Below are 21898 nucleotides of genomic sequence, written 5' to 3' on the forward strand. Positions count from 1 at the left end.
GAGGACGGGTTGGGGGCTCACCCACACATGATGGAGCCACTCTCCCCCGACCCTGGGCAGAAAGGGACCAGATGTGATCCCGAAGGGCTTGGTGATGCATTCGAAGGGCCTGTGGGGCTTCCTCCCCCTGTCCCTGCTCTGCCCTGGGTCCACTCCACTTGGACTGAGACCAGTCAACGTCCCTCGCTCCAACCTGACCTGAAAGCGCAATGGCCTGGGCCAGAGGAAGTGGGGCAGCCGACGCTTCACAGGGAAGGCTGGCAGCCGGGCTGTGAGCTTGCAGTGCTCCATGTGGGCCCCCGCGAGGACTCCGCACTTTCCTTTCTGTCTCCCTCTCTGTTCCTTCTCCTGCTGCCCCCCAGCCTCTTTGCCACCTTGGGAAAAGGGGCCTTTTGTGAAATCATCCTCATGTCATCACCGCTACTTCTTACATTCAGCATCTCACTTCATTCTCACAATTACCTGCGGCGCACGGATGGCCACGTCTCCACTTTCCAAGATAAGAGGGGTTACGTGATGTGCCCCAGAGCCTACAGCTTGTAGGACTTGCAGCTGGGATTCAACTCCAGGTTCTTTGGGGCCCAAGTTCCCACAATTCTTGACCACTTCATGGTGCGTCCCTCTTACACAGAAAACGTGGTGTTGCTAAACCCCTGGGAAGGGTCTTTGACTTTTCTGCCTTTGACCTTACTTATTGGGTCCCCTGGGCACAGATCATGCAGGGCCAGCTGGGAACAGATAGGCAAGTTAAAGGAATTCCCGGTGGGAAACACCAGGGAGCTGTGAATCCCGCAGCCATTTCCTGTGCCCCGGCCTCAGGGCCAGTCACGTGGACCCGGAGCGTGTCCGCCTTTCACTGCTTCTCCCCATGGATTTTGCAAGGTGTTTCCTGTAGATCTTGCTGACGGCCTTTGCTGGCGCGTAGCAAATCCGCCAAGAACATCACGATCTGCTGGCCTCCGCGGAGACCCGCTTTTGTTTTTGTTTAGCCTTGAAAAACAACAACCATTTTGTTTTCCTTCCCCAACTAGAGGCCTGGGGGCAGGAGGGAGGAGGTGGGAGATGGAGATAAAAATATTGACAGAGTGAAAAATGTTGAATATTCCTTCTGTTTCAAAATTAGAAATCTCCTGGGCTGGGATGCAGCGTGGCTGAGGTTGGACTGAGGTGGCTGCTTGGACTTCATACCTCCCTGCGTGCCTTTCAGGGGGACGTGGGGGCCTGAGCTTATGTGGAAAAGAAAAGAGCTCCCTCTTTTTTGAAGATCAGCTTTCGCTGTGGGGAGCTCAAGGAGCATTTGAAAGAAGCCATCTGGGGAGGAGGGCGTGGATGGTGCCCTGTCCCACTTGCGTGAAAACTGGGGAGGTGGGTTGTTGAAGTTCTTGAAGAACAATTGGAGCAGTCTCTGTGCCGAATAGATCACTGCCTTAGCTACTGTTAAATGAACAGGGCAAGGGTGCCTGAACTTGATCTTCAAGGATGTGGCATAGTCCCATTTGGTACCTGTGAGGTCATGAGAGCATAGTCCCCCTGGAGATGATGTCCTGGAAGCATGTCCATGGCCTCGGATTACATACAACTGAGAGACGGAAGCAGAAGCACTCTTCTCCACGTTCCCTAGAATCTTCTGTAGGTAGATATGGGAACATGGGGAGCAGAAGACCCTGCCTTTCACAGGCATTAATGTCAGGATCCACCCCACCTGACGTTAACGTCCAGTGCATCTATAATGTGCTTTAACCATTGAAATGATCCCACATTTGTTTAAATTTTTGGAAATAAACTCTTTGCTGGTCTAACAGCCTAGGAAATAGGATGCTGTTGCAAAAAAAAAAAAAAAAAAAAAAAAGATAGTGGCTCAAAAGAAAACAGATTGGTGTGAGCCACTCAAATTGGGGAGTTGATAGACCAGGTGGGTGACTTAGGAGCCAGTTCTGTACTTGCTGCTGTCCCCCCACTTGGTGACTTCAAGTCATCCAGACAGATAACAGGCCAAGAAAGACCTTTAAGACAAGGCCAGAGGAGGCGCCTGAAGCATCCTAATGCCTTATTCAAGTTTGATCAACTTTTTAGGGACATGATTCTAGACCCAACCAACAGGGAGGACATGACCTGCTGGGGCCATTACCAAAAAAGAGGAAGTAGAACCCAGGGGACATGCAGGAAGTGGAAATATAAAGTGAAGGTAAAATAACCTTAGACCCTTAGGTCGGAAGGGACCCGAGAACACATCAGTCCAACTTCTTCATTTGTCACAGTTAAAAACGAGGGCTCCGAGAGAGAAGCAATATGTCAGGTTCACACAGCAAATGAAGGGAAGAACTGGGAAGAGAATCCAGCTCCCAGTTCGTGGCCTTGGCTTCTGCCTAACTGCTCCATACTTCCGATGTAATAAGACTTCCCTCCCATCATCACAGATTCCTTTACTCCCACATCCAAATAAGTGCAGGTATTTAGTGGAGTGGGTATTGATTAGATCAGCGGTTCTCAACCTGTGGGTCTCGACCCCTTTGGCGGTCGAACGACCCTTTCACAGGGGTCGCCTAAGACCATCCTGCATATCACATATTTACATTACGATTCATAACAGTAGCAACATGACAGTTAAGCAGTAGCAACGAAAATAATTTTATGGTTGGGTCACAACATGAGGAACTGTATTTAAAGGGTCAGAAGGTTGAGAACCACCGGATTAGATCATGTCAGCGTTGGGAGACAGAGTCTGTTTTGAAGACAGTAGGGGTTTTTGTTGGAGAGTGGTGAATGCCACTGAGCAGCAACCCCTGGGGAATCTGCGTTCAATCCCCACCAACACCATGAAAGCCCTAATGGCTGACAGTGAGACAGGGATGACCAGGGGCCCTGGGCCTACGTCACAGCTGGAGGGCCATCCAAGTCTGTGAAAATATTTATTTAGGAGACCGTGTCGGGGCATGACCATGCACTTCACCCGTCTTGCTTTGGGTAAGCCTAAGGTGTCAGCTCGCAGGGGAGGCCACAGGAGGCAGGATAAAGAATAATTTTGGTTCAGTCAAAAAGTGGCTCAACATGGAACAGGCTGACCCAGGCCAGAGATCAGAGATGCCTGCCTACTTGCCAGATGGACCCTGGCATAGGACGGGAGAAGAAATGCCGCGCAGGTCACACTGAGCGGCCGTGAGGGTCCCAGGCAGCCTGGAGTCTGTGGCCTGTAACACGCAGTGAGGATGTGCTTCTGGGAGGGAGGTATGACCCAGGCTGCCTGGACGGGCTTGCTGGGCCCACCGCCTCCTGGTTAGATGACCTGGGGGAAGTCACTTGGAAAGTCTCTAGAAATCTCAGTTTCTCACCTCCTTTATAGGGTCCTATGGAGGCTCCAATGGGACAATCCAGTTAGTCCTGGGCGTGCATAGTGAGGGCTTGATAGATGACGGCACACAGCATTATAATTAGCATTATAACCAAGGACAGCATATTCTTATCAATAGGGCAAGCTGGCCACTGCCCCCAGGGACCATTCTCCTGAGGCCTGTGCTTCCCATCCTCAAACCATGGGGCCTTCGGCCAATTGCTGGACTTATTCTGCTTTGGGGAGTTCATGAGCCCCTCCTCACAGTTCTGCCTGTGGCTTCTGTGAGTCCTCTGATAATTCAGCCTTGGAGATTTTCCTGTTCTCTGCATTTCGGATGCATCTGACTTGTTGGCTGATTCCTGCAGATGTAGTAGTAGATGGAAGAGGCTTTGCTGCCGAGCACGTGTGGGTTCAATTCCTAGCTGTGTGACCTCTGGCAAGTTTCTTATCTACCCAGTGGGAGTCATGCCACCATCTCGCAAGTTAGCTTTAAGGATCAGTTGTAAGGTGTGTCTCTTTTGTTCACTGTGTCCTTCCACCACGCCACACAGAGGCTGGTGCGTAGTAGCCACTCAAGAAATATTTACTGCATGAACAAGAGGCGCAGGCACGGAGGGCTGCATTCAGAAGGTGTTCAAGGGGTACGGGGTCTTTTTCTTCTTTAACGCTGACACCATCTCCCCACTCCCCACCCATCACACTGCCAGGCAGGCAGGTTGTTCAAAATGACCAGGACTGGCTTCCTAATCCTGTCATTACCCACTTTGACCAAAGAGGGCAGCAGTTAGCACTTTTTTACTTATTTATCTTAAAACAGAGGTTGGCCTCCTTAAAAGGCACTTGGGTCTTATCTCCAGTCATTCCTCCACACCCGCGGTGTTAGCTATGCCTGGTAACTGTCTTGGGGCTGAAGATCTCTAATCTGGACTTGTTTTTCCTCATACCTGCTTCTGGCTGAGTGCCCCCTCCCCGGGGCCATGGCTGTAAGCTGGGGGTTGGGGTGGGGTGGGGGGTGGGGGGTGGGGGAGTTCTGAGTGAGTTGGGACAGGGAAGGCCTGGCTTTCAATGGGACCCTCCAAGTTGTGTCCAGTTGGTGTCTGCAATCTCCCTGGCTGGTAAAGAAGTTAAGGAAAGGAGGGGAGGTCTTGATTATTTTAAAAGGAACCCAAAGGGTACCCAAGAGCCTTTTAAGGAGGCCTACCTCTGTTTTAAAAGAAATAAATAAGTAAAGAATGCTAACTACTGCCCTCTTTGGTCAAAGAGGGCAATAACAAGATTAGGAAGCCAATCCCTGGTAATTTTGAACAACCTGCACTGGCACCTGTGCTGGATAACCCCGGAGACGGGCAGAGAGAGGCCGTCGCCCACCCCAGAGCATGCTGGGAACAGAGCCACTGTGTGTCTGCAAAGACGCATCTGTAGGTCTGCGTGCCACTGAGGGATCGTGGACCCGCCCTGAGCCCCTGGGCTCTCCTAGCACACAAATCCCAATGAGCAGAAAATAAAGCTCTGCGGACGGCTCCTGAGATGCTGCCAGCTGCCCTGGCCTCACAAAATGACCTGACCCGAAAGCTCCCAGTTCTGAGAACCGCTCGCCGGCGCGGCATTTTTCCGGGCAACGCTTCAAAGGGGCCGAGGCTGGAGACCAGGCAGCTATTCTGGGGCCTCGTGTGTGGGATAAAGTTTCCCATGGGTCCCTGGGAGGGCTGGAGCCCTCGGGGTGGGGGGTGGGGGTGTTCTGAGCACCCCTCACCTGGGTGCCTGCAGGGCTGTGAGCAAGCAGGTCAGTCTCTGAACCCTGAGTGGGGCCCGACTTTCTAGAGGTCGGTGTGCACCCCGGGGCTGGGATGCATTGGAGATGAGGCAGCCAAACACCCAAGGCAAAACCACTCCCACAGGTCAAGGGGTTTGAGAGGAGGGAGGCTGAGTGTGTGTGTGGGGGGTGGGGTGGGGGGTGGGCAGGACAGGGATTTGTTAGACCTCACTCTGAAGATCAGAAATGGGATGTGTACTGCAATAGGACTGTTGCGGGGTCTGATGCAAAATGGGGTGAGCAAAGCCTGGACTTGCTTCTAGGAGCTTCTCAGTGCTTTGGGCACCTGCTATCCTAAAGGCTGACGGGAGGGACAGAGTGACATCTTCATCACTGCCCTCGGAGACTGGAAAGCCACCCGAGAAATAACACTGTCACGTGCTGGAGCAAGTCCCCACCTACAGCCCTAGCTGGTTTGGCTCAGTGGATAGAGCATTGGCCTGTGGAATGAAGGGTCCCAGGTTCAATTCCAGTCAAGGGCACATGCCTGGGTTGTGGGCTTGATCCCCAGTAGGGGGCATGCAGGAGACAGCTGATCAATGATCTTCTCTCATCACTGATGTTTCTATCTCCCTCTCCCTCTCCCTCTCCCTCTCCCGAGAAGGGGAGGTGGGAGGAAGGGAGGGAGGGGGAGGCGGTTGCACCTTGACCTCTGTAATGATGCTGAGCCTTGGGTTTCTCACCTGTGGGCAGAGTTCGGTGCTGCCCCTTCACAGAGACATGTTAACTAGGACCTCCTGTAACAGGACCCTGTGATGCGCTTCCCTTTGGATGTGAATCTTTAGTATTTGGGGGGGGGGTCCCCTTTCAGCTTCTCAGATCACACTGTGACCTGAACCCTCTTCTTTTCTGGGTGACCCTTAGGAACTAATACTCTAAGAGCCTACACATGAAGCCATCTGTGTCTTCCTTTATCGCATCATCTTTAAGTCCTTCCTGGAGCTTCGTTCATTTATTCATTCAACTAACGTTTTGAGAACCCTGCCAGATTCCAGGCACAGTGCCAGGAGCTGGAATCCCAGATGCCGTCCCTTTTCTCTAGCAACTCAGGCCAGTGAGTGCCAAGGAACTAATCACTGAGGTAGAATATGTGCACAGAGAGAGGAAGCTGAGCAGAAGAAAGGAGGAACTAGTGCAGCTGGGCCAGGCTGGCTTCCCGGAGGAGGTGGCATTTCAGCTGCGGGGATCTTACAGGCAGACAGACGCCTGGGGATCAAGTCACTCTCACGGAGATAAGGGGCATCACAGGACAGGTCAGTGGAGTGGAGTGGGGGAGGCCATGGGGGTGCTGGAGGTTTTGGAGTGCTAGGACGTGAGGTGGGGCCCCAGCTTTGGAGAGCCGTGTAAATGTTGCCGAGCTCTTCAGAATAATCCTGTAGATGCCGTGAAACCCAGGGACGCTTAGGGGGGATGGGAGTGGGGCTGTGGCCCCATTTGTTCCGGGAGAATGAGCGGGGCTATGGGAGGATCACCTTGCCCACCCCCTGTGCTTTGGGGCAGCTGCTTTACTGGCCTCTGAGAAACCCTGGCACAGAAACGCCATCTCCCGTCTCGGATGGTCCTCCTCCCAGGTGAGTCCGCCCTGAATCCAAGAAGCAGCCAGTTCCGTGACTTTGCTCTGTTTGGGGCGAAATGACCCATATCTCCCTGCCCTGTTGTCCGTGACCACAGGAAGAAGTCGAGGGTGGATGGCTTTAGAAGTGGTTTGACTGGGAATGAAATCTACCAAGCCCAAGTCTGGGCATATGCCTGGGGGGGGTGGGGGTGGGGGTGACGCTTCAATTCTGTCCTTTAAGAGTTGGAAATCGAGGTCGCCTCTTAACACAGGCCAGCAGGAGTGAGATGTTGATGGTGCTTGTGTTCCTTCTGGATCATCTCCACGTTCCCGGCAACTTGACCTTTCTGGACCCATGTTCCCTCTGCTACCCTCTCTGGGCCCCTTCATTTCATAGACAACAGACGTCAGCAGGCCCCCGGGCTGCTCCAGCACAAACCCACAGCGCTTACGGGCTGTGAGGGGAGCAGGGAGCCCCCACAAGCCCCTCCTGGCTCTTCGCCGGGAGGCCCGGCACAGGGCACCCCCAGGACAGCCTCGCCTGGGGGACCCCAGCACACAAGGCGGGCCCTAAGAAACAAGGGTCTCTGTGCAGAGGGAGGTTTCAATATCCTCCCGGTTTTAATAGCTTTCCCTGTGATGGAAACTTGGGTTGAAATGATTTGCAGCTCTCCAGATTTTTCTGAGTGTGTGTGTGTGTGTGTGTGTGTGTGTGTGTGTGTGTGTGTGTTTGGGTTTATTTTTAGCCGCAGGGGTTCGTTTCTTGCCAAAAATCCCCTGCTTAAATAAAACCAAGATTAATATTTTTACTTAGCGGAAAGAGTTCGTCAGGACAGGCTTTGAACTGGAGCCTCCCCATCTGGACTGTGGGCGCCTCTGAACTGTGGGGCCTCGGCTCTGACATCCAGAAGGGCCTTTGAAACCGACAAGAGCCAAGGGCTGTCAGGGGATGGGGTAGGGTGAGGAAGAGCCTGTTTGCGAGATTTCTCGGAGGAGCCGTCTGTCCTCACCCAGGATGCCCTGCCGCACATCCCGCACCTTTCCCCGGCCGTCTTCCCGGAGAGGCGGGCGGCTGTCCTGGCTCTGCTGGGAGCCGGGCCGTTCTGCCTGACCCCCGGCTGCTTTCCCTGGCCCCTTCCCCAGGCCTGAGCCAGGCTTCTCCTTCCTCTGGATACAGATGAAGCAAACGGAGTCTCTTTCCAGGTCTGCTGTCACCTCCCGGGAGCTCCTGACACCCCTCCTCTCCAGCAGACTCCCCGCTCCTTGTGCCACCCTGGGCCTCTGTGATTGCTCCTGATGCCCTGTTGCCATCCTGGGTGCCATTCCCCGTCTCCTTGCCCGTCCCTCTAAACTCTGGCTCCCTGGCTCCCCGGGGCTCATGCAGCTCCCGCTCCCTGTGAGCCTAGCACTACGCTCAATACACGATGCCGACCAGAGGTTTATCTGACCCCAGGAGCTGAGAACTGCCACCAACCCCTTCTTCTTCCACTGATTTTTAGAGAGAGTGGAAGAGAAAGGGAGAGACAGAGAGAAATGCCGATGTGAGAGAAACACATCGATTGGCTGCCTCCTGCACGAGCCCCGACCAGGTCCATGCCCTCAACTAGAATCAAACCCAGGACCCTTTGGTGTGGAGGCTGATGCTTTATCCACTGAGCCAAGCCGGCGAGGGTCCACCAACCCCTTCTGACTGAATAAGGCTCAGGAAGACTTGGTCATCCGCCAGAGGTTACCCAGGGGAGCTACGTATCTTTTTTTTTTTTTTTTAAATCATCCTCCGTGTGTGGCACTTTTAGCTTCATATTCATCACATGAATATGGGCCTGCTCTGTGCCAGCCTGGCTATAGCAGTTAGTAACACAGAGAACCTGCCCATTCTAGTGGGGGAGCCAGTGAATGAACAAACAATGGGTAGATAATATGTCAGATAGTGTGAGTGCCATGGACTGTCACAGCAAGGCCAGTCTGAGGGGCGTGGGGGGACCAGGGGAGGCCCCCTTACCAGGTGAGATTTGAAACAGTTGAGGGCGAAACAGTTGAGGGAGAAAGTCGTGTGGCTACTCCGGGAGGAGGGTCCCTGCAGGGGGATTGCGAGGGCAAAGGCCCTGGGGTGTGTTGGGGTGATGGAGGAGTGGTGAGGAGGCTGGGTGCTAGAGTGAAGCAGCTGCCGTCTCCTGAGATGGGGAAGGGGACGGACGGGAGGCCCAGGTGTGGGGGAGGGCCATCTTGGAGCTCAGGTTGGGGTGGGCTGAGTTGGCTAAACTTCCCAATGTAAATGCAGATGCTATATAGACTCATGGATGTATGGATTAAGGTCATGGGAGCTCTGGGTTGGAGGCTGTAGAAATGTGGGAGCTGCCCATTGTACGGATGGTGTGAAAGCCATAGGCTGGTTGTGAGTAAGAGGAGGATAAAGGGACCGACCCACTGCTGACCTGACTGAGCACCACGAAGGTCATGGCTGACCTTGACAAGGGCTGCATTGGTGGAGGGGGCGGGGCAAGGAGCTTGGGTCAACCAGGAACCCTTGGGGCTGGGTTAACATCACTCCCACCTTATGGACTGGAATGGGAAGTGACCTGCACAAGGTCACACAGGAACAGGGCAGGGCCTTCACCCAGGTCCCACATGCTCTGTGCCTGTTCACTCAAGTGTATCACAGCCACGTCTCCAGGGGTTTTTGTGAGCTGATCTTTTTTTTTAAAATCCTCACCCAAAGACATGCTTTAGACAGAGTAACATCGATTGGTTGCCGCCTGTACTGATCTTTTAAGCTCTGAGTCTTTGTGGAGGGGCTGGGGTTGTGGTGAGCCACAGGCTGGCGACTGAAGGACCCAGCTGGGCAGGCCTCTCCGGCCCCTCTGAGTTCCCACGGCTCTTTGCTTAAGCACAGACGTCACCGAAGAGGCAGCAGATCATGAGAAGGACCCTGGGAAGGGCGGTGGAAGGTGGAGACAAGACCTCAGGGGATGAGGAAAGTTATCAGGTCCCTCTGTCTTCCTCCGATCGGCACAGTTAAGGACCTGCAGGAGATCACCGTCAGTGACGTGACAGCACGTCACCTGCTCTCGCTGCAGGGGTACGCAGTGCCTTTTTCCAGATACACTGTCTCCTCTAACTCATCAGTCTGACCTCAGACTCCAGTGCAGTGGGAAACCTTAGGAGCACCGGCTTTTGTGGTTTCTAAGTTGTTTCTTCCTCCATGGAAGCCTTGATGGGGGACATCGTGTGCTAAACAGATGATATTCTGTTATATTGCTAATGCTGATTACTTGTCGATCCTCATTACTAATGGAGGTGCGTGTGTGTGAGAAAGAGAGAGAGAGAGAGAGAGAGAGAGAGAGAGAGAGAGAGAGAGAGAGAGAGAGAGACTGGGAGAGGGTGGAGGGGTGGTCAAGAGGATGTGGTAACCTCACAGGGTTACCATGAGGACAAGTGAGATGACATGTTCGTACTGCCTGGCGCACAGAGGGGCTCGGTAAGCGGTAGCTGCAGCTCCTTCCCTCTCCTCTAGACTTACTGATGTGCTGCGATGAAATGCACTGAGCGGAGGCTAACCAGCAGGTGGGCAGCTGAGGAGCAGGGGAGCCCGGCCTGCCCTCGGAGGACAGACTGACACGCAGGGTGCGGAGGGCCAGGGACCTGCTCAGCGGCTGAGCCAGGTGGGCTGTGGGCCTCCCTGCTGAGGGGTCACCTGCTTATCATCTTTGCCATGAGCATCTGGCCTCAGAAAGGACCCTTCCTTTGCCACCCTGCGAGGACGATGACGGGGAAATAAACACAAGTGACCATTAGAGGAGCTGGGTTGCAGGCACCCTTCCTTCCTCTTTCAGGTCCCTGCTGTCTTCCTCCGATCAGCACACTTACTAATCTACAGGGAATCGCCATCAGCAACATGACAGTGTGCCCTCTGCTTTAGCTTCAGGGTTACAAAGTATCTTTTTACATAAGCACACACAGCCTGGCCAGTTTCTTCTCACGCACTTTCAAGTTAAAAAAACTCTTCACTGTGTTTGCTTTTGAGCTGCATTCCCCCAAAAGCCCAGATTCCCCCCCAGGAGCATGAGAGGCTCTGAGGCTGAGGTTCAGGCTGCAACCTCACCCCCTCCTCCGACTAGTGCTCGGCACCTTGGCCACCAGCCCTCTAGCAGGAGCTTTTAAACTCGGGCTTCCCACTGGACTGAACTCTGCGAAGGCAGGAAACGAGGCTTTGATTTCTTATTTTCACCCTCCCAGCACCCAACCCAGTTCGCCGGATACCAACCCGGTTCACACCCATGTTGGCGTAGCTGCCGGAGGACACTGGGTGGACAGTGTGGGCCACTCTCCAGCAAGAGGGAGAACAGAGAAAACCCCGGTGTCAGCCCGCCAATCTATAAAGCTGGCTTCCAGCCGCCACATCGAGGTGGCGGGAACGCCCGGTGTGTCGCCAGCTCCCAGTCTGGAAACGTCTGTTGTTGGAGCACCATGACCCGCCCACACCTCTCCTGCCCACTGTGAACCCCAGGCACCGTGACCTGCCCATACGTCTCCTGCCCATCATGGCCCCCAGGCACCGTGACCTGCCCATACATCTCCTGCCCATCATGGCCCCCAGGCCAGCAAATGCCTTGGGAGCAGCATGCTTGTTTCCAAAAAGGAAAGCAAAAAATAGCACACAGTTGAATTGCAGAGGAGACACTGAAGCAAATAAAGACATATTACATTCACAGACCAAACAGGCGGATCTGGAGTTGGCCAGAGACTTGACTTTGGAAGGACTTTGCGAGCCTATTTAGGAGGTAGAATGCTGTTTAACTTGAGTGCAGCTCTGTTGTAAGGAAAACACTGGACTAAGACCCTGGCAGTCTGCACTTGGGTGACACGCGGTGATGAGAGGGAACAGCTGTCCGTGGAAAAGTGGGTGCTCCGGGCACTTGTGTTCGGATCAGTCATGAATGCTCCCCTCCCCCCTCGCCAATCTCTCCCCGACACTTTGCAAGGCCACAGTATTCTGATGAGCTTGCCTTTCTTCACATCCTGAGATGAACCCCCGGGCCGCAGCTCACAGGGCATGCTGGAAGCCCGAAGGTGCCCAGGATGGACCAGTGACGATGGGAGTCACCGTAGTGGCGGCAATGTTAACAACGGGGAGAGGCGACACCTGGGGCTTGGGCTGGGCTACCGATATTCTCAGTCTTGCTCATAACCCTCACAGCAACCTGACGAGGTACCGCTACCATCATTCCCATTTTAGAGGCTAGGAAATGAAGGCACAGAAAGGGTTCGCCATTTCCCTGAGGTCACACAGTGCCTGTGCTGGGATTTGAACCCAGCTCAGGGGCCCCGGTTCCTCGATGCTATCTCTGCCGTCTTTCTGCTCCTTTAGTAACAAGCACATCACTTGTGAGTCACGTGAGGGGCACCGGGCCAAGACAATCAGACAGATTTAGGAGGAAAGAACTCTGGGGACTCGGGGTCTGCCTGAGGCCACCTGCTAAGGGTGGAACTCAAACTCGGATGTGGCTCCCTGACTACAAAACGCACTCTCTTTTCACTGAGCTAGTCTCCGGTGAAAAGGTTCCAGGCTCAGGCCATTTCGGGGTAAGGAAGGAACTGAAGTACCCAGCCTTACGGGACAGGTCTGCTGATGACATGCTATGTCCAAATGAAGCCAAGCCATTCGAGAGCCAGGAAAAGTAGCTGTTGCTATTTAAAGGACTTCTGCTATGTGCCCCCCAGGCAAAGACTCGCTCCCTGGTTTACCTTCTTTCCGTGTTGATGAAGCAGGAGAAGAGGGAGCCAAATGAATTCAGGAAGAGCCCATAGGAAAGTGCTGGCAGCTGTGCTTTCTGCTCCAGCAGTTAAGCTGCTACAACCTGCCCGTGGGAGTCCGTGCGGAGGAAACCGTCCCGGCCTCGGGGAGGATGGCTCCCTGCCGAGGATGCTGCTGTGAAGTTGGACGCAGAGGCGCAGGCAGGATCTTGGGGGAGCCCAGCCTGGGGTCCTGCCAGCCTCTCGTTTCTACAGCAGACTTGGAAGCAGCCGCTCGCCGCCTCCCCAGTCGAGCTGCCTACGCTCAATGGCTCACTTTGCCAATGGGCTCCGTGGGCTGCCATCCCTGGCAAGCAGGGCTGGAGGGGCCGTTAATTCACCCGAGTCCGGACTTCACGTGTGACCGGGAAAGTAGGATCCGAGTTCATCTGGGAAGGGACAGGACAGAATCCACTTGGGATGGGGGAACTGGTTCCCAGTAAATATAAAGAAACCCATGTTCATCGTGAGAACGGATGGGCAACGTTTGTTCTCCTAACTGGTGACGTCATACATTTTTATGAGATTAGAGGTGATGAGTTGAGAAAGATGGTGGGACATCCCAAATGGGGAAGGATCATGGAGCTACCAGGTGTGTGTGTGTGTGTGTGTGTGTGTGTGTGTGTGTTCAATTTGTGATTCAAAGCATAGCTGCTATTCATGCAAAATCCATTCCATTCCGGTCAAGGTTTTAGCATGTAGACCCCCTTAATGCAGACTCTGCCCTGTGGCAGCCCCCCCGCCCCGCCCCCGCCAGCTTAAGACTAGCTTCTTTTTCACAAAAAGTAAAAAAGAGAAAGCCCAGCTTCTTATATGATCTCAAAGTCAACCCTTCTGTCACCCTGGTTCTGTCTGTTGATTTTCGTATTCATAGTCACGCAATATTGACTGAGCGCCACCTTCTTTCTCCCAGATGCGATAGTAAGAAATTTCACAGGATCTTTTGTTTCATCCTCATTCCCATTCCCTGACAAGGGTGGGGTTACACCCTCTTTACCTTCAGAAAGAGGAAGTGGCTTCACTTCTCTGTCTGTTTCCTCATCTATGTAATGTGGATGCTAACAACCCCCTTGTCAGGTGGTTGTGAGAAGTGAAGAAGTGAGAGGTACTACTGCACATAGTAGGTGTGCAATAAACGGGAGCTATTTTCCTGGAAACAGTCCTTTTGTGGTCAGTCCATTCATTCTGTTTTGGGCAATGATGATAATCACGGTGAAAGTAACATTCATGCAACGTACACCGCAGCCAGGACACGGTGCCAAGCGCTTCACACGCACTGTCTTGCCTGGTCCCTTCCCTTCAGGAGACGGGTGCCCCTGGTGTCCTGGTTTCGTTAGAGGAGGAAACTGGAGGCCAGAAACAAAGTCACTGGCCCACAGTCCTAACAGCCGTGCAGAGCAGAGCTGGGATGGGACCAGCTCAGTGGGCTCCTGAGCCCGCACTCCCCAGCACTGCCCCCCGCCACACCCTCATGAGTGACAGGCCACTGCATCCTTGGCCGTCTGAGTGCCGGGTACCCAGGATCCCATCAAGATGCTGCCTGGGGCAGGAAGGGAGTCTGGGGTGCATGGCAGCCCTGTAAACCTGCAGGACATGGTGAATTTACACATACAAAGGAAGAACCCCAAAAGAGGCTCAGGAAGAGGTACTGGTAGAAAGAGAGTAACTCTGGGAGAGACCATGTGATGTCGGATGGGCAATGGAGGGAGGGCGCGAAGCTCTAACATGCGAAGTCGATTTCGGATTGTGGTGGAACAGAGTCCAGACACTCCTCCGGGGGTAGAATTTCCTGGGCGGCGACTGTGAATGTTGGAGTGATTAACCCGAGTAATAACTGCCTTTCCTGACCCCGCCCTCCCCTCCCCACCCAGTATACCTCATCTGAGTTCTTGCTCTGATACACACAGGTACCCATTCGAGTTGGCTCAACGGTAAGAAAGCAATACCCGGCCCCCTGGGGGCTGGAAGGGCACCCGAGATGTGGTGCATGATGTGGTTCAGGCGTCCCTAACCTCCTCCCTGTCTCGCCTTGCCTCTCTCTGCAGTGATCCGGGCCAGAGTGGTGGGGAAGAAGCTGGTGAAGGAGGGGCCCTACGGCACGCTGATCTACACCATCAAGCAGATGAAGGTGAGTGACCGCAGCCCGGCTTCAGGGGGCTTTCTGGGTCGGTTCTGCCAAAAGAGGCCTGGCTGTGGGGGCAGGGTTGGTGTGTGTTCTCTGAGCCCGAGCCCCAGCCCCAGCCCTTCTGCCTGGCTGGAGAGGGTGTTGCTGAGGCAGCAGCAGGGGATGGGTGGAAAGGAGGGCGGGGACGGTGGCTGCTTCATCCCAGAGCCTGAGCAGGTGGGGTCCCTCTGAGGCTGGGCTTTGGATCCAGACAGCAGACAGCCTCGTTACCTGGTAACCATGAGACCTCGGCCAGCTCCCTGGGAGCCGTGGCTGGGCCTCGGTCTCCCCATCTGTATAATGAGGGGGTTGGGCCGGACTGTCTTACGGCTCTTTCAAGCCCTGACTTTGCGTTTCAGCCATGCCCACGGGTCTTGTGCAGCCACTGACGTTGCAACTGAGGTTTCCTCCTCAACGCTTTACACTGAGCTTGTGCTGGTCACAGAAACCTCATCGGGGGACAGGGACTCTACCCTCTGACCTATTTTCCCAGTTTCCCTTGTCTTCTTGCGTCCCAACTAGTTAGCATCATTTGCTGGGCTTATTCATACAGCTAAGCGTTGTCCCGAGCATGGTCCCACGGTGCACACACTAAGGAGCCGCCTGAAGGAAAAGATTCAAAGTCTAGGGAATCTGCTTCCTGGTCTCAGCTCCACTCCCGAGGAGCTCGCTGATCTTGGAGCCTTCCTTCACCTGGGCCTGGGTTTTGCCCTGTGTTAGCAGCACGGGGTGGGCTCCGTGCCCCGAAGGGCCCTATGGCTGAGGCATTTCCAGATGCTGGGACACTGGCCATGTTCCTTCTAAACAGGAGCTGTTTCAGGAGCTGGATAATGTGGCAGCTGGCCCATCAGCCACCTCTGTAAGCACCTCCCTGTGGGCAGCGCTGTAGCCAGGAGCCGTGGAGGCTCCTGGGAAAGCAGGGCTCCTGCGTTTAGGAACTGCAGGCCGGCGGGGAGAGGAGACACAGGGTGACGAATCAGAAGTTCAAGATGGGTGCACTCAGGTCCCCGGGAACTGCCAGCCCCTTTACTCCCTGCTCACGTCTGCATCCCCAGCAGTGAGGGCGGGTGCACAGCCCCGGGAAGCACCCGTCCATCCCCGAGGCAGACCTGCGGGCCTCACTCTTAAGTGGGGGTAGAACCTGCTGCTTTGATTTGGAAACATCCACAGCCTCCTGGTTATGTAATGTCCAGAGCCAGGCCTGGCCAGCTGCCCTTGGCTGCCCGAGCGCGGTCATGGGACCCGCTTATGTCTTCCGACGGCCAGAGAGAGAGAACAGAGGGCGGAGGGGGGACCGAGCAGAGCAACAACAACCCAGAGACCCACTGCGCAGCTCCAGGCAGGTCAGACAGGGCGGAGGCTTAGGAAGCACACCCCCTGCCCGCCCCGCCGCCGCCCTGCCCAGGGAGACTCTGTGCCAGGAGAGGGTGGGAGGCCGTGGCTCCTAGGTTTGCCCGGCTCCCCTCCTTCCTTCAGGGCCCGGACGCATGGCCAGAGGCCCTTCCTCTGGGCAGATGTCCTATTTCTCCTCTGGGGTGTCAGACCAGCCACTCGGGGGGAGGTGTTTGGAGGCCAAATAACATTTGCTCGCCCATCAGCTTCAGAGCCACCCGCCCCCACTCCCAGGACGCTGGTCCTCTGCGGTCCATGCGCCAGCCTCCGCCCAGGCTCCTAACCAGGTGCTGGGCATTAGGGCAGCACGTGGCTCCTTTACTTCTGAGGCACCCGGAGGGAAATGACTTACTCAGGGGCGGGCGTTAATGAAAAGCAGCTCCGGTCCCCTCGCCGAGGTGTCAGGATTCCTTCCCACTCTGTGTGTTCTTTACATGACCCCCCAACTCTCCTGCCAGAGAGATGGATCAGCAGCAGGGTGCATCATTCCCGCCCACTCTGGGGGTCCCCCCACCCCGTGTGTACCCAGTCCCCCAGGGAACTGAGAGGTTCGCTGGAGTTTGTGCGTTTGCCGCGTAGCAGTGTAACTCTTGACTTGCAACATCCTGCAAAGAGTGTAACAAAAACATCTTTGTAGGAGGGAAGGGAGAGAGGCCGGGAGGCCGGCCTGCATGGGCTTTGGCACGGGTCCCTGGGCGCTTTATTCTAGCGGATTAGCATCTACCCAGAGATTGGGGGAGCAAGGGCTCCCTTAAAGCAGCCTACGGGAACTTGGAGAACCTGAGAAGTCAAGTCGCCCTTTGGGCCTCTCTCTTCATTCTCAAAGTCCCCCCTGGCCATCCCCCTCCCCGCTCCCTTCTACCGCCCCCTCGCCCCCCACAAACAAAAACCCTCTCACCCAGATGAAAGACAGGCAGACCCCTCCCATATGCTCACTCCAGAGCCTCTGGATAGCCTCTCGGACACATCTCTAGTGTGCAGAGACCCACGGTGCATGGTGGTGGTTGGGGGGTGGGGTGCTGCTGGAATGTTGAGGGAGCTCACTGCAAACCCAAACTTGGAGATTAGCGGGAGCTGAGCCACGGGGCTGCGGTGCAAAGGTGGAAGTTTCCAGAAGTGGCCGCTGTAATCTATGGGGACCGCCTCTCCTATCAGGACCATGGGAAAGCAGTCTGCTTTGCCAGGGGCTGCCGCTGGTGCCGCAGAGACATGCTCTCAGGCCAGCTGCAGGGACAGCACATGGGGACAATATGTCCCAGCGCATCCCATGGGGAAGCTGTGCAGGTCCTGACTCTGGCAGGATAGACAGACAGATCCGCTGGGCGACTGGAATGCTCGGACCCCGGGGGCTTCCTTCCTTTGGCGGTTTGTCTGATGGGATGAGCAATAGCAGGGTCTAGCCTTTGAAGCTCCGGCTCCAGCCTCTGACACCCCCTCCCCAGCACACAGAGTCCCTTCCTCCCTCTGCCTGGGACTCTTCGTGGTCTGGGTCCCATTAGCCGTGTGCAGGGGCCGGCTCCACTCTCAGGCTCTGCCTCCCCAGCCAGACAGCAGTCTGTGAGAGGGAGGCCATGGGTCTGGTCCCCGTCAGGCACTAGCTACAAACTCGGCTGCTTGGTCTGTAAATGGGCTTGCGTGCAGCACAGTGGTCTTCCGTGGGCACCACAGAGATACTGATAGATGCCCTCAGACTCCGAAACATCCTCCTCACACTGTGTCCCTTCACCCCAACGGAAGCAAACTCCTTGCAACCTTGTGTAGATACTACCGAGGTGGGAGCCCAGGGCCTTGTAGAATCACACACACACACACACACACACACACACGCACGCACGCACACATGCCCATGCACAATGGAATAGCATTCAGCTTTTAAAAAGGACATCTTGTCCCTTGTGACGACAGGATGAACCTGGAAGGCACGCTAAGTCAAATAAGACAGACACAGAAAGAAACACTGCATGGTCTCACTCTGATGTGGAATTGAAAAAAGTCAAACTCTGAGGCAGAGAGTAGAACGGTGGTCACTGGTGGCTGGGAGGTGGGGGAAATGGGTACAAAGTTTCAGTTTTGCAGGATGAAAGGATGCTGGGGAGCTGAGGCCGGCATGGGAACTCTGGCTACCAGTGCAGGTTGTATACTGTGAGTTTGCTGAGAGCAGAACTTCAGTGCTGTCTCACACACAGAAGGAACGCTAGGAGGGGATGGATGTGCTAAGTAGCTGGATCGTGGCCATCACTTCACCAGGTACACATCTATCAACACAGCACATTGTACACCTTAAATACACACCCTTTCTATTTGTCAACGATGCCTCAGTAAAGCTGGGGGAGAGAAGGGACAACTCGCTTACACCTGAAGTTCCACGCCAGCTCTAACTATGGGCACGAAGAGAGGAGGTTGGGCAAAGACACGTGGGAAGGGGACCAAACCTTGCCCCGCTCCTTGGGAATTTTAGTTTACCTGGTTTTAAGCGACTTCTACTGAATGTTGTGCACTGGGTGCTATTCTAAGTCACTTATCTCAACAGCATCTTCTGGAATAAGTGCGCTGCCCCATTTCACAGATGAAGAAACTGAGTCGCTGTCCATGTGGCTCACACAAGGCAGGGACAAGACTCTGTCTCCAGAAACCCAGGTTTACCATTAATCCTCCACTGCACTGGCTAGATTAGGTTACCTTTAGCATCCTTTCAGTCCCGATCCTCCAATTCTCAGACTTCAGGACATGATAAGCCTATTGTAACCCTCCTAAATTTGTCAAGCCAATTCTGGGTCTCTACGACAGCAGATCTAAGGACCCTTTAGGATCAATATGTAGGTCAAGATAGGACTAATATAAAGAAAAGACAACAGAAGGAGTAAAATATGCCTTTAGGATACATTTACCATATTGTTATCTTCAGAACGGACCCCACCAGGCAGCACTGAGTTTGTCAGATGCGATCACTTGGGACACATTATAGTCTGACTGCGCGCCGGTGCGAGAGCCGTGTTAACCTAAGGCTCCTGCAAATTCAAGATCAGCGGCGAAGCCAGGCTGGGTTTGACGGGTCCAGCTCTTCCTGAGCAGCGAAGTCACGGGACTCTCAGCAGGGGCCGGTTCTCACCACAAAGCAAAGAGGAGATGAAGGGGGAAGACCCACAGGGAATGAACTGAGGCTCCAATGGACGAGGCCTAAAAGACAGACCTAGAGCGAGGCCTGGGTTGAAAGACTGGCCCAACACTCAGGGGTCCTCCACCCCAAAGCGAGAAGGCGCTGGGCACAGACGGCCATCCTGGGTGGAGGCACACAGCGGCACTCCTGAGCACGGATCCCGCTGAAGCCGGAGAGGCGCCACCTAGCACTGAGGAAGTGGGGGGCCCTGCTCCCCACAGCATAACCGAACACGGTGTGCGGATAGCACTTCGCGCAGCGCCTGGCGGCGTCTCCCCCGGCAGCTGTCTCAGGAGGAGAGGATTAGGAAGGGAGGCCAGGTGAATGAGAACCATCTGCACTGCTGGCTGCACACAATCGCCAGAGCGCTCCCCTCCGAAGGCAGGGCTCCCAAGCTCCGTCCCTCCCACAGAGCCCTTCTGATGGCAGAGCTCCTAGTGACCACCTACCCCGCCTGCTGCTCGCCACTTAAAAGAAGACAAGGAGAGAAAACAAATAGCCCATCAGACCAAACGGGAGGCCCTAGGGTGAGACACCAATGAGATGAGGTCTGGCTTTTTATTAATTCTCACCAGTAAGTGAATAGCGCATGCCAGGAGCCCCTGGAGAGGCTCTGTCCTCCTGCAAACCCTTGGCATCCGCCTGGAGACCACCAGCACCCAGGGCCTGTGTGTTCTGAGCACTGGAGGGATCGTGGGGCGGAGCAGCCCCTCGGGGCCCATCCCACCCCCAGCAGCTCCCAGGCACAGAGTTCAGTGACAGATCCGGACCCATGTAACCCTCGCGGGCTTGACCTGGAGGCACCGAGGGGATTCAGACTCCGTCACGTTCACACCAGTGGCTGAGCGCACACTGACAGAGCAGGCGCAGTGGTCACCAGGCAGTTCCCTGCACCAGTTCCCTGAGCATGAACTTGTGAGTGCGCACAGGGGTGGGCCCATAGGATAATGGCTAAGAGGATGGACTCTGGAGCACAGTCCCCTGCTTGGACCCCTACGTCTGCCATCTATCAACCATGTGGCCTCAGACAAGCCATGAACCTCTCTGGGTCTCAGGCTCCTCATCTATAAAATGGACTTAACAGTGCCTGCCTCATAGGACTGTCATGGGTTTAAGTGGGTTGGGATTAGAGGAGAATTTCTCAGCCTCGGTACTGTTGACATCTGGGGCCAGGAGAACTCTTTGCTGGGGGTGGGGGGAGCTGTCTCGTAGATCATAGGATATTTAGCAACATCCCTGGCTCCATCCACCAAAAGCAGCCCCTCCACCCCACCTCCCAGCTGCGGCAAGCAAAAATGTCTCCGGACATTGCCAGGTATCTCCTGGGCTGGGGATAGCATCGCCTGCAGTTGGGAACGACTGTATTAGATTATGTTGTAGACAAAAATGCCCAAATATCCGCCGTTTGACCATGATAGAGGGTTTAGTTAACCACCTAGGAGCTGTGTGCGTGCTTTTGTGCTTTATCTGGGGTGAAAGAACCAGTGCTCTCAGTCGACGGTCAGAGGAATAGAAGCGGGGAACCTTGGGCTTGAGTTCCACTTTCGCCAAACAGACTTTCTCTGAGTCCCCTCATGCCCCCCATCTGTAAAATGGGTACAGGGGTACCTGCCTCCTAAGGTTCCTGGGAGGAGACAGTGAGGGAATGTATGTGAGAATGTGAGCTTCCATACACTGGGACATGTCACCAAGACGTCAAGAGAATGCTGGCTGGCTGCCTTCTCGGAGCTCAGGCCCTGAGGTTGGGGAGGCAAGGAAGACCCCTTTCACAGCAAAGCTGTCTGTGGATTTCTAGAAAGGGGTGTCCCTGGAGGGGCATTTGTGGGGGGTTGGAATGGGAAGTGCGACTGGCTGGATGGGAAGGCTTCTCTGGGCAGCCGCCAATGCCAGCTCAGTCGGGAGGAGACGAGGTGGCTTCATCCGGAGCGAAGGACCTGGGGGGGGGGGGGGGGGGGTTGGTGACCAGCCTCGCGATGACCAGTCGGGGGAATCAGATTCCTGTAGACCAGTGGCTCTCAACCTTCTGGCCCTTTAAATACAGTTCCTCATGTTGGGACCCAAACATAAAATGATTTTCGTTGCTACTTCATAACTGTCATGTTGCTACTGTTATGAATCGTAATGTAAATATCTGATATGCAGGATGGTGTTAGGCGACCCCTGTGAAAGGGTCGTTTGACTGCCAAAGGGGTCGCGACCCACAGGTTGAGAACCGCTGCTGTAGACCATGTGACAGCGGACTCCAGAGCCCGGTCCTCCTCTCACAACCTTCCTCCCGCCCACAGATGTACCGAGGTTTCACAAAGATGCCCCACGTGCAGTACATCCACACGGAAGCTTCCGAGAGTCTCTGTGGCGTGAAGCTGGAGGTCAACAAGTACCAGTACCTGCTGACAGGTAACGGCCAACTTAGCAGCTGGGCCGGGGTTTGGCCAAGGCCCCCGGGTCCTTCACTTCAGAAGGACGGAGGAGGAGTGGCTGACCAGAAGGGTCCCGAGGACCTCTGCCTGCGCCCAGTGAATTGTGGGGAGCGTGTAGGGTTGAGGGCACCTCCCGCAGCCCGTGGGGGGACCCTGAGGCTGCTGCACCCAGGCTGGCTTTGTCTCAGCTCCACCCCAGACCCCGTGGAGGAGATCCCCTGGTTTTGGTGTCTCTGCGCTGCTGTAAATGAAAAGGGGTCGCCAGTCCCCGCT

General features: G+C 55.0%; 2 protein-coding genes across 3 annotated transcripts in view; one reads left to right on the top strand and one right to left on the bottom strand.

Annotated features, from left to right (window-relative positions):
• The window catches only part of SYN3 (synapsin III), a 419516-nt gene that overhangs the window by 221071 nt on the left and 176547 nt on the right, over positions 1–21898 (bottom strand). The window lies entirely within an intron of this gene.
• The window catches only part of TIMP3 (TIMP metallopeptidase inhibitor 3), a 54382-nt gene that overhangs the window by 27000 nt on the left and 5484 nt on the right, over positions 1–21898 (top strand). Inside the window, exons 2-3 of the mRNA XM_081082857.1 lie at positions 14538–14620; positions 21491–21602. Coding sequence (XP_080938983.1) covers positions 14538–14620; positions 21491–21602 — 195 coding nt within the window. The remainder of the gene's footprint in view (positions 1–14537; positions 14621–21490; positions 21603–21898) is intronic.

This window comes from Myotis nattereri, assembly GCF_964212035.1.
Source record: "Myotis nattereri genome assembly, chromosome: 2".
Lineage (NCBI taxonomy): Eukaryota > Metazoa > Chordata > Mammalia > Chiroptera > Vespertilionidae > Myotis > Myotis nattereri.